Raw genomic sequence first — 16556 nt, 5'->3', positions numbered from 1 at the left:
GGTACTTTTTTGTTGTTGCCCTTGTTGTTTTCTAAAATGTCATGCAGATTGGTGGAAGTTCAGTTCTAGAGACTCTGATCAATCGCTTAGGAACACTTGTCGCATGTGTCCTGCTCCCACAATGTACAGGCTCCTGGCGAGTCTACGATCCCCTGCAGCTCAGTACGCTTGCTTCCTGAGCAGCGCTGGTGTGACAAGTGTTTTGAGCAATTGATGGGGGTTTTAGATGCTGGACCTGCAAGTCTTTCACATATTAAAGTAAAAAAAAAAGTGTAGGAACTTTTTGATGAAGTTTTCTGGCTTATTATGAAATAGTTTTTTGCATCTTTGATATCAGACTCTGAGACACAAGGGACTTGTGATTACAGTTTGTGCCGTGTTATACAATCTATTGCTGCCACATAAGCAGTAAGGATAGCAGATATTTTCTCATTTGTAATATTTTACGTGCCTTGAGGATTTTTGAGGATCACAGCTTGGATTTCCAGCGTCTGGTATAACTAATACTGAGTAAATATCTCCCAGTAGGGTCCTACAGGAGCGATATATCCTGGTATAGTCCACTTCGGAGGCATCCACCAGTACAATTATTGAGAAAAAAGCTGCATTTCCAGTAAAGCTTAAGTAGCAAGAAAGGTTACAAAGAGGTCTAATTTTCAGTTTGATTTCTTGATAATGTAATGTGAGTCCATACACATCCCCGGTAGGTGCTTCTCTCCGAAGCTTTTATGGAAGAACTGACGGATAAGGTTAATAAGCTGCATTAAACATTAACTGGCACCAGCAGACGGGAACAAAAAAAATCATTTTTGTGACCGTATCCGACCCGACATCCCTTCCCTTTCAGCCCTATAAATCTCGAGCACTTAAGATGCAATGTCTGCGATCTGCCACGTCTCCCCAGTGGGTTGGCAGGGAAGACTGGGCATTTAAGTAATTAACAAATGAAAACTAGACGGGGTGAAGCATACGAGAGCCGCAGCCTTAATTGTACCTGGGCGTGCAGTCTGACGGGGCCCAGGAATCAGTTGGCACATTGCTTACAGTGCCCTCGTTGAAGTGTTTGGTCTCGGCATGGCGCTGTGTTAGATTAGCTGTCAGTAAAGCAGAGCTGACGGCTGGCACCGGGAGGATGAGTGCGGTACGGTAGCTGCTCCGCAGAATGCCAGTCTCGTCTTGTCTCCTTATCGGCTAATGGATGTAATGCGAGTCGTTGCTGTTGATGGTTTGCGAGGCTCTATTAATGCCGCATTATCCTTTTCTGCTTCATAATCCTAACAGGCAGATTTCAGTGCAATATGATAAAGTCCTACAGCTCGCTGAGTGATTGCAACAGGCTCCCTCCTCTTTTAGCCAAGTTGTTAAATGGGTCAAATTCAGCAGTGGCACCAAAGTAATTAGCTCCAACCACCCATTTCCCAGATGCTGCTTTATTCTCTAATGGTGTTTACATGAAACCCTGCGGATAGAAGGCTGAGGTTACGACATAGCCATGACAGTTCCCACATAAGTCCTCATATGCTTGGGCAATGTGGACGTAACGGTAAGACAAAAGTAACAGCCAGGGCAAATGACGGAGCAGACAGATGGGTTATAAATGCCCAGATCACTATTTGTAGAATAGGTGATGACTTTCCGGTCTTTGGGTTGGATGCCCACCGATCCCGTGACTTTGCCACTACAAGGACCAGCAGTCAAACATGTAAAGAGATGATACCGACATATGGGACCCAAAACTAGTTCCAACATTGGCCTAGGGAAGTCATCGGGGCATGAGGTACCCCATGTGACTGCATTGGGTTCCATGAAAACGGGTTCATGTCCCTTTCCCATGGACAGAGTGAGTCTGTGCATGATTTATCTGGTGGTGCCTGGTCTCATAGAGATATATTTCCTGGGATCAGGGTGTTTAGATACAGGGTGAGGGCACTATATTATATTTTTTTGCCCCAGGTAGAGGAAAGCCTAGTTAAAGCTCTGGGTTTATTTTGAGCTTCATAGCAACATTGGCATAGAAGTAAGGAGTCAATGGAAAACTTGGTCCCCCTGTCATTTTAATGGGGTGGACTAGAGTAAGTATTGCCGTGACAGTGCTATATTTTTGAGATCGGGTAAGCTCTACTCCTTTCTGGGAAGTTTGCTCGCTAAATAGGCATCGAGGGGCATCTATAGTCCAAGGCTTCCATGTTGAGTATAAACCATGTACCACACGGTATACTTTTTTTTTTTTTTTTTTACTAGATGCCCCCTCCATTGACTGCTCTATTCCGTTCAGCAGGAAGAAGGTGCACCAACCGAACAGAGGCTGGAAGGGTACTCTTTGGGAATCTGTTGGGTAAATGGGCCTATGATAAGCTCCCGGCATATACGCAAGGACTGCAGTGAGTAACCAGCAGTATGGGAGCAGGTGGACATTGAGTAATGGAGGCCGATACTTGGCCCTAGCTACCGGTTGACACAGAGAGGTGAGGCCATGAGACCACCGATGCTCCCAGAGGTCACTGGTCTGGACAGCTACCATATAATCAGTTTTTTTTATTAGTCTGACTTTTCATCCTAAGGCTCATTCAGATGTCCTTGCACATCTGTCCGAGATTGGACCGCACCTCTCAGAGACTGGCCGCGGCTCTCCCGACCCGAGAGTGACCGCTTCATTTATTTCTATGAGGCTGTAAGAAGATCCATACATCGCAGTCCGATCTCAAACAGATTTGCACAGATGTCTGAATGATCCCTAAGGAGGAGTACGATGATGGCTTGCCTGTAGGCTGTGTGCCACCAATGGCTTTACTTTTCCGGTATCAGACAACCAACTTAATGATGGCGTCTTCCGATACCGGGCACTAACCATTAGGCTCATGTTGCTTGTTGTGAGCGGAGCAGACGCAGATTGATATTGTGGGAAGGATGATTTTTCAGGACCACCTCCCCACCTCTGTGGCTCGTGCAGTTTACTGTAATCCTGCTTCCCTGGGATTATCCCGTGTGTGTACAGGGGCAGCAAAGCACTGCTCAGTTTTCCAGTAATACGGGAAGAGCTCTGTAATCCATCCTCCCTGGATCGTGCACTTGGCTTCGGGCGGTTTGATCTACGGTTACTTAAGGGTTAAAGCGTTAGACACTTGGATTTTTTCTTTGCTTTTAACCCTTTTCTTCCCACTTGGATCAGTATATCCTCAGGCGGTGGTACCCAATGCACGTTGCTTTGGAAGCGAGAATAGACATTGTGTGCAGGGAATTTGTACTGCAGATTTATGGCCCCTCTGCTTCCTCGTCTTTTTATGGTCCCCCATCTTTTTATGGTCCCCCATCTTTTTACGGTCTCCCGTCTCAAATTTTTCACTTTCTTGACATGACTTAGAGGTTAGTCGGAAATGTAGCAGATGTCTGTAAAGGCTGAAAGGTGATGATTTCTCCCAGAGGAGATGCTTCCAGGAGGTTTGACGCATTGAATGTCGCTGATCTGTCCCCTCTTGGGACCACAGCGCACTGTTTAAGGACCCCCCCTCCACCTCTTCCTTTCCTCCTTCCCATATTAGCTGCCTCCTGCTCGGGTTGGGTTTATGCAAGGGAAGCTGCTTGGAAAGGTCACCTTTGCAATGTTTACAGAGCATGCTCTCTGAGCCAACCCGGCTGCAGCTTCTGCCTGCTCCTCGCCTGCAAGCGGTAATCTGCTTATAGGTGCATCGTCATAGCAACAGGCCCAGAGTGCAGCAGCCCGGGCACACCGGGACCTCCGTCTGTGCTACCTGAGGGGCGGGATGCTGACAGAGGAGGAGGAGGGGGAAGGACGCAGTAGCCAGCTATTTGAAGCCAGATTTCATTCCACTGGCAGCCAATTCGGTCCTCGAGTCCGGAATGATTGGAATTCAGCATTTTCTTTAATGTTAAGAGATTCCGAAGACATCTCCAACCAGATAATACGCCCGACTTGGCAATTGGACATCATTCCTCCCGGCAGATTTAATTTCCTGGCGGTGGCATGTGACCCTCGACCTTTCGTGCAAAGGGACGAAGATGGGCGAGACTCAATGACATGAATCCTAGCAATGATTTGGGCATGCTCAGCTAGGTGGCTGTATAATTGCTTCATGTAAGTCCATTTTTTATTTTATTTTTATTTATTTTTTGGGATCACAACCTGCATAACTTTCACTGTACTAATGCATCCGTAGTCAACGGGTATTTAAAAATTCATCTGTGCTATTTGTAGAAGGCCCGCACTTTCCATAGCGGCGGAGATTGGCTCGTTACCATGGAAGAGTCCGACGTAAAAGCAGTTTAAAAAGTCATAACTTTATTATGTAACTAGAAGATAAGTGTACAAAAGAGGAAGACCTGCAGAAACGAGAGCTTCGGCTTCACCATCGGTGGAGAATATTCCAGCTGAGACTCAGACTTCATTCATTTTTATCTTCATTATGGAAATGAGACTATTTGCACTTTTTTACTCTTTCGCTTAGGCCTCATTTACACATCTGATTTTTCCACGTATGAGAAAACGGACCGATTATTCTGATCAGAGTGTGGTTCAAGTGTTATTGATTTTATCGTACGTGGAGAAATTTAAAAAAAATAATAAAAAGTTTCTCCACCTTCTCCTTTCTTATGTGAAAATCAGACCACACTTGAATGCCACCCAAGTGCGGTCTAATTTTTTTAATGGAACCATAGACTTGCTTTTCCTATTTTGATCCAACCCTCGGATCAAAATCCGACATGTCTCTTGGCCTGAGGACAAAATCAGACATTTGGATAGCCCCATAGAATATCACTAGAACAAGTGCTATCTGTGAAAATGAGGCATTAGAGTCCTCTTGGGCAATTTGTTACTAAGGATTCAATGAATAAGTTTGTGTTTTAATGCAGATAATTATCGTTAATGATTATGATAATTTTTTTGCTTTTAAGTTTTTTATTGGGAAAAATGTAAAATAAAATGTATGAGAGTTGGAGAAAACAATGCAAAATAACATTCATTCTTCAACTTATAGATAAGTGAATTGAGCTAAGGGAAAAGTGCGTGAAAATACTTGGGAGCTTTTTTTTTTTTTTTAACAATCTGTTTCCCATTGGATAAATGTTTCTTGAATTTTAACGCCTGTCTCAAAGGATGAAGGGGGAATATGTTATGGGGCCCATAGGGAGACCGGGCCCAACCATTACTGTGTAAGTCTGTGCAACTCATTGGCCAATTGGTCTAAGGATTATGGAGAAGGATTTATGAGGAAAATAACTGGACACTTTTAGACTGTAGCAAAAATAAAAATGATAGGGGCCCATTTTAATATTTGCTGACGGCCACCCTCTGTCCTGTGTTTGACCCTGTAAAGAATCATTTGTCTAGGTGGGGCCTGGTAGAGATGACCAGATTGGGATATTGAGGGCTTATAGACCAGAAAATGCTCCCTGGGAAAAAGGCAAGCAAGTTAGGAAGAAAGTTGTCTTTCTGATGCCACCTATTGGAGGTAGCTACCGCATAAGTCCATGTCCACCCTTTGTCACTCATTGACCGCCCCTGGTCACTCATTGACCGCCCCTTGTCACTCATTGACCGCCCCTTGTCACTCATTGACCGCCCCTTGTCACTCATTGACCGCCCCTTGTCACTCATTGACCGCCCCTTGTCACTCATTGACCGCCCCTTGTCACTCATTGACCGCCCCTTGTCACTCATTGACCGCCCCTTGTCACTCATTGACCGCCCCTTGTCACTCATTGACCGCCCCTTGCCACTCATTGATCTCCCCTTGCCACTCATTGACAGCCCCTTGTCACTCATAGATCTCCCCTTGTCACTCATTGACCGCCCCTTGTCACTCATTGACCGCCCCTTGTCACTCATTGACCGCCCCTTGTCACTCATTGACCACCCCTTGTCGCCCAATGACCGCCCCTTGTCACCCATTATTGCAGAGTGTGGTTCTGATTGACTGATTAGAGGCTTTTAATGGAGATCGTTTCGAGACCAAATTGGTAGGACCATTACTTGGGCTTGCATAAGTGTTATGTCCTTATGTCCGCCCACCATGCTAACGAGACTGTCTTCTCCATGTAGAACACGTGGGCTACCCAAACTGAAAGAATCCCGTTCTCATGAGTCCTTGCTGAGTCCTGGAAGTGCAGTAGAAGCTTTGGATCTGGGATCAGAAGATAAAATTTTGGTAAAACCGTTACACAGCAGCATCCTGGGACAAGACTTCTGTTTTGAGGTAACATAAATATGTATTATTATGAGAGTAAATGATTAAATTCAGTCTTTTTTGTGACCTTTCTTTGTGTTTCTCTCCCCATTGTTCCTCCACCAGGTAACTTACTCCAGTGGTAGTAAATGCTTCAGCTGTTCCTCAGCTGCCGAGAGAGATAAGTGGATGGAAAACCTACGACGAACAGTTCAGCCAAACAAGGTAAGCGAAAAGTAAAGTGAGCCGTCTGTGGAAAGTCTCCCTGCTTCCATAACTGGATTAAGTGCATCTTCAAGAATACGCAGGGAATTTTCCCACTTAACGCTATGAGAGATAAGGTTATAAGATGCATTTAGAGGTTTCTTTTGCTTTTGATGTCTTAAAGGGGTTTCCCCAGAATCTCATATCCATAGGGAGTCACGAGATCGGGGTCTCAGTAGTTGGACCCCAGCGATTCTGAGTACCACATGATTGGGGGTTTTCAAAAGCCATATCTTAAATGGGGTGGAGGTGCGCTTGCTCGGCCTACTCTACATTCATTGCCAATGAGACTGATGGAAATACTCTGCTTTTTCCAGCAGTCCCATGAATGAACAATGAATGGAGCAGATGCTGAGCAGGTGCACCTCCACTTTATTTATCACTGGACTCGGCAGAGACCCATTTTTGGGGGTTTCCAGAGCATCATTCTCAGTATCACTGGTGGTGCCAGCGTTCAGACCTCCGGCAATGAGCATTTATCCCCTATTCTGTGCACAAAGCAGGATATTTGCGATTTTGGCAGTCCCCAATTTACTTGAAATTCACGTAACAGTGCCAGGGGCTGGAAGGAATTTCCCTATGTAGACCCCCTATTTCTGGTATGACTTTAATGAGTAACTCAGCAGTTGTACCGGATGTCCGGGGGCCTCACCAATTAATGAATGCAATGGTCATCATTGATGCTTCCTTGAGGGTCCACCAGTAAATATGTTTGAGAGGCCACTATAAAGCTAAATGGAAAATGTCCAATTTTTGTTGCACTGTGAACTGTTATTTCGCATACAGGTCACATCTTCAATAACCCAAAAATATTGACCCCCTCAAGCCCCATAAAGTGGACTAGTCATATTGTCATGTCAGAGCCCGGGATGACCAATAAACCAGTTTGAATCCTGGATTTGGGCTGGAACAAGATGGCATGTGCTTGATGTAAAGACAGTGGAAACATGAAAATAGCCTCTTGCACTTGTAGAAAGAAATTGCAAAAAATAATGTTCTAACCTCCTCTCGCACCCCTAGGACAATTGCCGTCGGGCAGAAAATGTCTTGCGCCTGTGGATCATCGAGGCCAAGGACTTGGCCCCTAAAAAGAAGTATTTTTGTGAGCTTTGTCTGGACGATACTCTGTTTGCACGCACCACAAGCAAAACGAAGGCAGACAATATCTTTTGGGGAGAGCACTTTGAGTTTTATGGTTTGCCCCCTCTCCACAATATCACCGTGCACATCTACAAGGACGTAGAGAAGAAAAAGAAGAAAGATAAGAACAATTATGTGGGGTTAGTGAATATTCCTATGGCCAGTGTGACTGGCAGACAGTTTGTAGAGAAGTGGTACCCTGTAAGCACACCGACCATAAACAAAGGCAAAACCGTGGGACCTTCTATCCGGATCAAGTCCCGGTATCAGACGATCACCATTCTACCTATGGAGCAGTACAAGGAGTTTGCAGAATTTATTACCGTGAACTATACAATGCTTTGTTCTGTGCTGGAGCCAGTGATCAGCGTCCGCAACAAGGAGGAGATGGCTTGTGCCCTGGTGCACATCCTGCAGAGTACAGGAAGGGCCAAGGTAAGAATCCTTACATCATAGTTGCGCAAAACCTGCGGAAATAACTCCCATCATACCCTAACAGACACTTTTAGGGCATGCATGGATTTGTTGGTTTGCAGTGACTGAAAAAATGCTAGAGTTAAAGAGGTTGACCACTACTTTACCATTGATGGCTTATCCTTGGGATATGTCATCAATGCCTGATCAGTTGGGGTCCCACACCTGGCACCCCCGGCGATCAGCTGTTATCAGGGTCAGCGGCTGCCGGATAGAAATACTCACTTGTGGAGCTGGCCGTTTTCTGATAGTGGCTGCTGCAGGGTAGTATACATCTGCCTACTATTGACTTTAATAGGACTCGGATGTGTAGTACCAAGCCTCGGCCACTATCAGAAGATGGCCAGCTCCGCAAATGAGTATTCCAGCTGTGGGTCTGACTGGGTGTCAGACGTCAACCGATCAGACATTGATGACTTATGCTAAGGATAGGCCATCAAGGAAAAAGTAGTGGACAACCTCTTTAAGCAAAAAGATTTGCAGGACCCTGGTCCAACATTCACGCCATACTGTGTGGCAGCTGGGCCAGGGTCCTGCAAACTTCCTGCCCGTCTTTTCTTACTACTTAGCCACCGCGACATCATGATGTTGTCACAAGGCTTGATGTGACATCATGATGACTCTCACACCGCAACATTGTAGGGGCCTCGTTATCAGGAAAGGCTCCCTGGCTGCCGGCATTCCAGTGCTGGCCGAGGACCATGGCCTGGATGCCGGCATTCCAGTGCTAGCCGAGGACCATGGCCTGGATGCCGGCATTCCAGTGCTGGCCGAGGACCATGGCCTGGATGCCGGCATTCCAGTGCTGGCCGAGGACCATTGCCTGGATGCCGGCATTCCAGTGCTGGCCGAGGACCATGGCCTGGATGCCGGCATTCCAGTGCTGGCCAAGGACCATGGCCTGGATGCCGGCATTCCAGTGCTGGCCGAGGACCATGGCCTGGATGCCGGCATTCCAGTGCTGGCCGAGGACCATGGCCTGGATGCCGGCATTCCAGTGCTGGCCGAGGACCATGGCCTGGATGCCGGCATTCCAGTGCTGGCCGAGGACCATGGCCTGAGTGTGGGCCGAGGACCATGGCCTGGATGCCGGCCTTCCAGTGCGGGCCGAGGACCATGGCCTGGATGCCGGCCTTCCAGTGCGGGCCGAGGACCATGGTCTGGATGCCGGCATTCCAGTGCGGGCCGAGGACCATGGTCTGGATGCCACGGAGTTCAGGGCTACATCATGCAAATCTTTTTGCTCTGGAAGGCACAGGTCTAACCTTGGTAGTAAATGTATCTATGACTTTTGATCTTTTTAAATGTTTTTGTTAGGGTTACTTTTTCGTCTCATTAGCTCCAAGCAATGACCTTTTACATAAAATAAGACAAATTGCTTCTTGTACATTACCAAGAGACCGATATTCTGTTCCACAGAGTCAGAATTGGAACTAAAATGTGTTTTTATACTTAAAGGGAATATCTGATGTGTTGTTCAGGCAGTCCCCTCTTCTTCTCCTAATGTAGAGCTTGGTTCAAGTCCCACCGGGTCGAATAAGATGCAGAAAGTAGGACAGGACGCCGCGATACTAAATCAGTGCGGGTTTTGTAGCTCCAGCCTCACAAAAAAACAAGCGACGTTTCAGACCTCAAGGGTCCTTCATCAAACTGCATGGAGAAAGTGTGGTTGGATTATAGCCACCTATGTGGTTTCCACAATGACAGCCCCTTTTCCTGCGACCCTCGAGGGCGACTATAAAACCTGCACTGATTTAGCAGATCGCAACTTTTTTTGCTGCCCTACTTCTTCCTAATTTTATACACCTTAGGAAATTTCGCACTGAAACAACTTTATTGTTACCCCTGATATCTTCTGATATAGAATAGAGAAATGTTTCGCAAGAGCTCAGACACACTCACAGGTTGTACATGGATGTTGCTGCTTCTCCGGCACTTAAGCTTATGTCGTTCCATGTTTCTGTGCTCGTGGGACCACACGAGGAATGTTTTTGGTGCATTTTTTATTATTATACTAGAGCTACATGGAGACATCGGCAGCACAGTAATATGCGGTGGTGTTTTCTATTGTATAGAGAATATTTTGGCTAAATGTACGTGATGCATCCAGTCTGGGACAGTGTGGACCTCAGACCTTCCATCCAAAAAACCACAGCATTCTGCTCTAAGTGTCCTCAGTTCTATCCCAGTTTCTGTTCCTTATGCACGTGTTGGTCACATATCCCATAATGTCTATAAATCGATCCAAAATTCTTATGTTACAGCAACCGCGGGTGGAAATTTATGGCTGGATCATTGTCCCTCCTCTGTGCCTGCTGATCCTTAGGGATTTTAGATGCCAAACCTGAGATGATCAGATGGGTCACCAGGCCACTTTAATTTCAAAATGAGGACCACCCGATTTTATAGCAAAATAATCAAAACAACTCGAAGATTTGTAGGATCATGGTCAGTAGCCCATGGCCGCCAGAAGCTGCTTCAAGAGGCGCCAGGGACGCCGGCATGTAGATTAGTAGATGAATGCATATTGTGCCAGAACGATGGGTATGAAGACGTTTTGCAGGGTTGTGGTCCGGTGGCTACTGACTACCAACATGGCCACTGGACCAGGGTCCTGCAAATCTTTTTGATACAACTCCTATCATCTGCAGGCAGGAGTTGGTGTTCGTAAGCGCTTCTGAAAGTTTGCCGCCATGAGTTTGGGAATGTATTAAAGACTTTATTACTGCAGATCGTTGTTCAGTTAAATGAAAGTTTCCCATCTCCAGATATATGTAACGCCTCCCCAGATAAATGATGCTTTTTGTGGTGTTTAAGAGACAGAGAACCTAACTCTTTGAGTCGGGCAGCCCATAATGCATGGGAAGAATTGCAGTCTTGGGAAGGGTTTGTATTGATGTCAGTATATCAGATCTGTTATGTTCCAGCTCGGTAACCAGTGAAGATTTCAGCTCGGAGCATTTCTCACTATCTTTATTTGCCCGACTCTCCAGTGACCCACAGAAATGCCACAAGTTTTATTAAAACAACCATCTTTAACGATCGGTCTGTTGGCCACGTAGCCGGGCTCCTGTTAAATTGCTAATATCAGCAAGGACATTTTATAGGCTTTGTAAAGGCACCGTCCTCTAATGCTTTTATGTAATAGGCACAGGTGATTTCCCAATTAGAAAGCTTTATAAATAACCTTCATGCCCATAGCAACCAAACACCTAATTGGGAAAGCACATTAACTACCATGGGATGTGAAGTACGTGTGCGCTGTCGTAGCTGGGTGATAGGAGGCAATGGATACAAATTTTTTATAAGAAATCTACTCTACTAAGATACCTGTACGGTATCACAAAGGGTTAAAAAATAGACATGATATTTCAGGTAGTTAGAAGCCCTTAAAGGAGACCTATCACCTGGTGAAAAGTGGCCAGTTTTTGCTCTTATTTTATTCCCGATGCTCCCTTGAGTACACAGTTTTTTGTTTTTCTTAAATCCGCCTTACGGTTCCTGAGATATTGGTCTTTTTATTTAGTGTTAATTTTTATGTTCTTTCCTAAGGGGGCGTGGCTGGTGGGATTCTCTGGGGGCGTGTCTTCTGCATTATTACCCTGTGAGCCACGCCTCCTCAGGGAAGACTAAATAAAAATTAGCACTAAATAAAAAAGCCCATATTTCTGGAACCGTATGGCGGATTTAAAAGAAACAAACATTGGTATGTTCAGGGGAGGAGCGGGATTAAAATAAGGGCAATAAGTGGCCACTTTTGATCTGATGACTGGTCTTCTTTAAACCTGTGTTTCAATAATTGCAGAGACTTTTCGACTTCCCTTCAATTGTTAACCATTTCTGAGCTACTTTGTCTCCTCCACGTGATAAATGCTCAGTAGCTATTACGAATGGCCACCACCGCAGTGTGTCTTATCCTTTAACAAACCCGGATTTGCTCTTCAGTTTTCATTATTGTGACTGTGCAGATTTACATGTCAACTGTTTCGCTACAACTACTTACGACTATCTGTATCATAACTTCTACAGAAGTCTAAGCAATGAAATTAATGTGCTTACAAGAGTAGAATTAAACTATACAAATATAGAAAAGTGATGGCAGGAAATATTTACCATAAGTAGAGAGATTTTAGAGTAGATTGGAGACTATCCAAGACCTGCTTAAAAGTGATATTACCATTCTGTTAGTTTTAACCAGTTCATCAGCTGTACAGTAATTTGTAGTTCATCAGCTGTACAGTAATTTGTAGTTCATCAGCTGTACAGTACAGCTGATTTGTACAGTAAATTGTAATATTAGTACCTTGATTCTGCCACTTTTCAAAAAAAAAATGATGTATTTAAATCTTATGAGACTTTATCTGGTGGAAGTTCCTCTTGTGATGCACCTAAGCATTCTGCTGGTTTACTCAGAATTTTACTAAATGCAAAAAGAAGCGACTTCTCTACCAATCCTATGTTATAGGGGTTGGCTAGGATTAGAAAAACATGGCTGATCTGCTTTAAAAATTAACACCAAAAATAAAAACATTCTACCCTATTCACATCAAGGGAGCCTTGCTGCTATACCACACCCAACCTGTGAATAGGAGTGGCACTGATTTTGCAACCCTAGGCTATCCCTTTACATAATCTAGTAATGGGTTGAACAAGGCAAGATTTAAGAAAACAAACACAGGTGTACTATTGTAGTCAGTCTCACTTCATAATGTACCAATAAAGCACCGTATCCAAAAAAGTGGCCAATCATTATGCCATCATGCCTGTTGTACGGCTTTTTTATTTTTCCATTTTGATGTTAAAATATCAATGCAATACATCCATGAGAAGTGAGGAGCCGTGGGGCCTTTTTTTTAATAATTTTCAGGCTTTGATACACCAGCACATTAGCTTGGATGATTACAGTTGGTAGAAGACACACATTATATGCAGCTCCTCTTGCTTTTATGACTATTGATTGGTAATACAAGCGTGCGTCCTGTAATGTCTGCTGTCCATTAAGAGTTCTGTTCTAGTGGGTCAACATATAATATTTCACTTTTCCTTGACAGAGATCATGACTGTCCCCTTATTTATTTGTGCAGAGTAAAAAAACGAATATGCCTGCATGTTACACTACGAGTTTCATGGGGAATAGTAACAAAGTCTCTATGTAAAATACTCTTCAATGCCTCCGTATTTTCAGACATGATCTCTTTTGATGGGCTGAGAAAATACTTTATGCAAAAATTGTTGTTACCCCTGAAAACTCACCCTAAAGTGCCAGCCGCCAGGTGTCTCCCTTCTATCTAATTTTCAGTCCGCTGCCATTGTCAAGTATAATCCATCTCCAGCAGTAGAGATACCGAGCGAAGATGGATTACAGGAAGTGGGGGAGAGTTTTTGTCTTTGCACTCTTGCTCTCCTATTTGTCAAAATGCAACAGGCATCCTAGAGAGGTGGGCTTTCAGGTCTGGGCAGGCAAACCATTGATAAAATGAAATTGAAGAAAAGGATGTTCCTTCACATAGAGTGCTGTAAGAATGTTGAAAAGAATTGATGGCAAGTTACTTAGCAGTTCCTGGACATATTAGACTGATACGTGTACAAAAAGCCGTTTTAACTTGTGGGAGATGAGGGCAGCAAAACTTTGCTTTTGTACACATTATGGTGAAAGGACAGGTACACACCGAAATGTGTCATGTCATCCCTTATGGCTTTCACTTATAAGAAATATTAATTTTAGTACATTTATTGCTTTTCTATTAGATGTTTTTTTGCATATCTTTTATTATACCGCTCTTGATCATGCAATTTTTCAAAGCTGAGATGAAGCAGTGATGGCTTCAGTGACTCCTCCCCATCCTATATCAACATCCGTCGCAATAGCCCCTCGTGGTCTGCTGCAGTGACCCCTAGAACAGTGCGAGCAGCTGTGACCCTGATAATGGTGTTGGATGCCTTAGCCCCCATATAAGCTTCAGCAAGGGCTGTTTGTAGGTTCCTGTTAAATAGAGCGTGTTGAAACAAAATGACTGTTCAAACCAAGCACATGCACTCGGTGCCCCTCTTGAGGTGGCCGAGCAGCTCTCTTCTTTTCCACCTTTTGCCCTCCCCTGGCTATCAGTCAATGAAAAGGAAGATTGAGATAGGTATAAAACAAGTAGGTGGGAAGGTGCACAGAGCACCTGTGCTTGGTTTGAACAGTCATTTTCACTCCCTTTTAATCGTGTGATTAAATGCTGACATTGAAAAAAATACTTAAAGGGATTGTCCACTACTAGTACAACTCTTTCTCATTCCTCATGTTCGGCCCTGTTAAAATAAAAACACTTATACTCGCCTCCGGTGTCGGCATTCGCGGTCCCGGGACTCTCGTGTGGCATCACAGTCTCCGCCTACAGACATATTAAACATCAACAGTAAGTCCGGGCTGCAGCTGATCTCTGACTTCCTCTTGATGATCAATTTACCTGAAGGTGGGGACAGTGACGCCAGCGCTGATTGTGTTCAGGGCTCCTGTGACATAACAACACGAGAGTCCCGGGCTCGCGAGTGCCGACACAGAGTTCCTTCTCTTAGTAATATCTGCTTTTGGGAAAGTTAGGTGACATATAAAATGCCTGTCATTGTAGCCTCTACCCACCCAAAATAGATATCATTAGGAAACAGACCAAAAAGTGAAAATATATCTACTCATCCCCACTGAAAAACACGTGCACACTCGCCCTGATTGAGTGCTCATGTGTATGGCCGGTCGGGGGAGATGGCGGTCAGCCGCAGACTGTTATCTACAGTGTATTGGCGCCATTATTCACATACAGCCCAATGGATAACACAGAAAGCAGCAAGATTTCCTTTTTTTGTCACTTTCCTACAGAAATGTCTGCGCAGTGCCGTATCTCTTACCGAGAAAGCGATACTGAAGATAGTTATTGCTGCTTGTCAGTGATTTTAGTGCTGATGACCCGTCGCTGCCTACAGACACTATAATAACGCAGGTTTACAGCGCGGCACTAAGATAATGGCAGCCCTGATGCCTCCCATATTTCTCAGGCTGCTTTCCTGTATGATGCTAACATTCAGGGACACAGCCGTTCTCGAATAGCTGCGCACAATACCTCGGCCCCATGTTTCCATAGACACACTGCTATATTTGTACCTTGCGTTAGTAAGGTCCCTGGTGTACCAACCACTGCTACACGACACGCACGGCATCAGTGTAAGACATTTAGATCTGTTGATACCTGCAAATCCTCTGCGCTTCACTCTGCTTTCCCATAAAGGGTTTTTATTGTTTGCTAATATTGTCCCTTTTATTTCAAAGACTCCATAGTGACCACACCTGATGAAATGTTTTCCCTTAAAACACATTTTTTTAAAGGGGTTGATCTGGATTATTACTATTTTTTGTTTCTTGTTTTCGTCTGTTTAACTTGTACATAGCTACAATACCAAACGCAACCACTAGGCAAAAATGGCACTGTTTCCGGGGGGGGAAAATTTCAAAACAAATCTTTTTTTTTTTTCTTCTAATTTTAGACCAACTCCTTTAAATCTTGTCATTTAACACAATAACCCATAGACTCACAGGGCCTTACTGACCCTATCCCCCACAACCAGATAAAACTGCTTTTGGTGCGCATACTAGTCTTTTTCATCGGCTATTTCCTCCTAATGAGTATTCTGCCAGCACTATAGGTGCTAAAACTAACTTGTCAGCTCATCTCCCACCAGACACTGCTTCTGCTTTGTCTAATGGTATACCTGCCCTGAACTGAAAGCTGTCTCTCTGTTTTGCCTTTATGCAGTTAGACAGGAGAGCATGAGCCGAGACACAAAAATCTACCCTCTTCTGCTAGAGACGGATTACACTCGACAACAGGCAGCGAACAGCTAGTTAGATTGAAGGGAGACACCTAGTGGCCGGCACTTTGAAGTGATTGTTTGGTGGACAACATAATTTTTATATGAAGAGATTGCAGACTGCATAACAAAGAGGCTTTCAGTTCAGACCAGGCATATGCTGGGAAATGAGGAATGGGTTGATCCAACACCTATAGTTCTGGTAGAGTGGAGATAAAGAAAAAACGTCCACCTTAAAAGAGTTGATGGCAATATACCAAGTATGAGAATTAGGACAGTTCCTGGACATTGTAGACTAGTATATCAGAGGTGGACAAGACCAGGCTTTTCTACGGGTTTTTCTTTGGTAAAGGATCTGTGCACTTTAACTGCAGCTAACCTGAATTTCTCAGGATGCGAGTGTAACATTTCTATGCTGATCATTGCTTTCCTTCAAGTACAAAGACGTAAACTTTCCTTTGTGACTCTGAATGGCGCTAAATGTTTTTGTTCGTTTGGAAAAAGTGGAGAAAAAAACCCACAAAGTAATTATTCCGCTGAAGTTAATCTTCTGATTAATCCCTTTGTGATCCGTTTTTATTATACTGATTACTTGCGTCGACATCTCGGAGTTCACACGCTGAGCACTTGGAAGTGTTTGTCGGGCTTGTA

The 16556-nt window shown here is 44.5% G+C and overlaps 1 protein-coding gene across 8 annotated transcripts in view; it reads left to right on the top strand.

Annotated features, from left to right (window-relative positions):
- The window catches only part of RASAL2 (RAS protein activator like 2), a 296425-nt gene that overhangs the window by 253245 nt on the left and 26624 nt on the right, over positions 1-16556 (top strand). For all 8 annotated transcript variants that reach the window (XM_073643347.1, XM_073643346.1, XM_073643345.1 and 5 more), the window contains 3 exons: positions 6059-6212; positions 6309-6407; positions 7467-8021. In XM_073643347.1, the coding sequence (XP_073499448.1) occupies positions 6059-6212; positions 6309-6407; positions 7467-8021 (808 nt within the window). The remainder of the gene's footprint in view (positions 1-6058; positions 6213-6308; positions 6408-7466; positions 8022-16556) is intronic.

This window comes from Phyllobates terribilis, unplaced genomic scaffold (genome assembly GCF_046119375.1).
Source record: "Phyllobates terribilis strain yellow unplaced genomic scaffold, ASM4611937v1 Scaffold_8__6_contigs__length_399053987, whole genome shotgun sequence".
Classification (NCBI taxonomy): domain Eukaryota; kingdom Metazoa; phylum Chordata; class Amphibia; order Anura; family Dendrobatidae; genus Phyllobates; species Phyllobates terribilis.
This window is presented reverse-complemented; position numbering and strand designations above follow the sequence as displayed.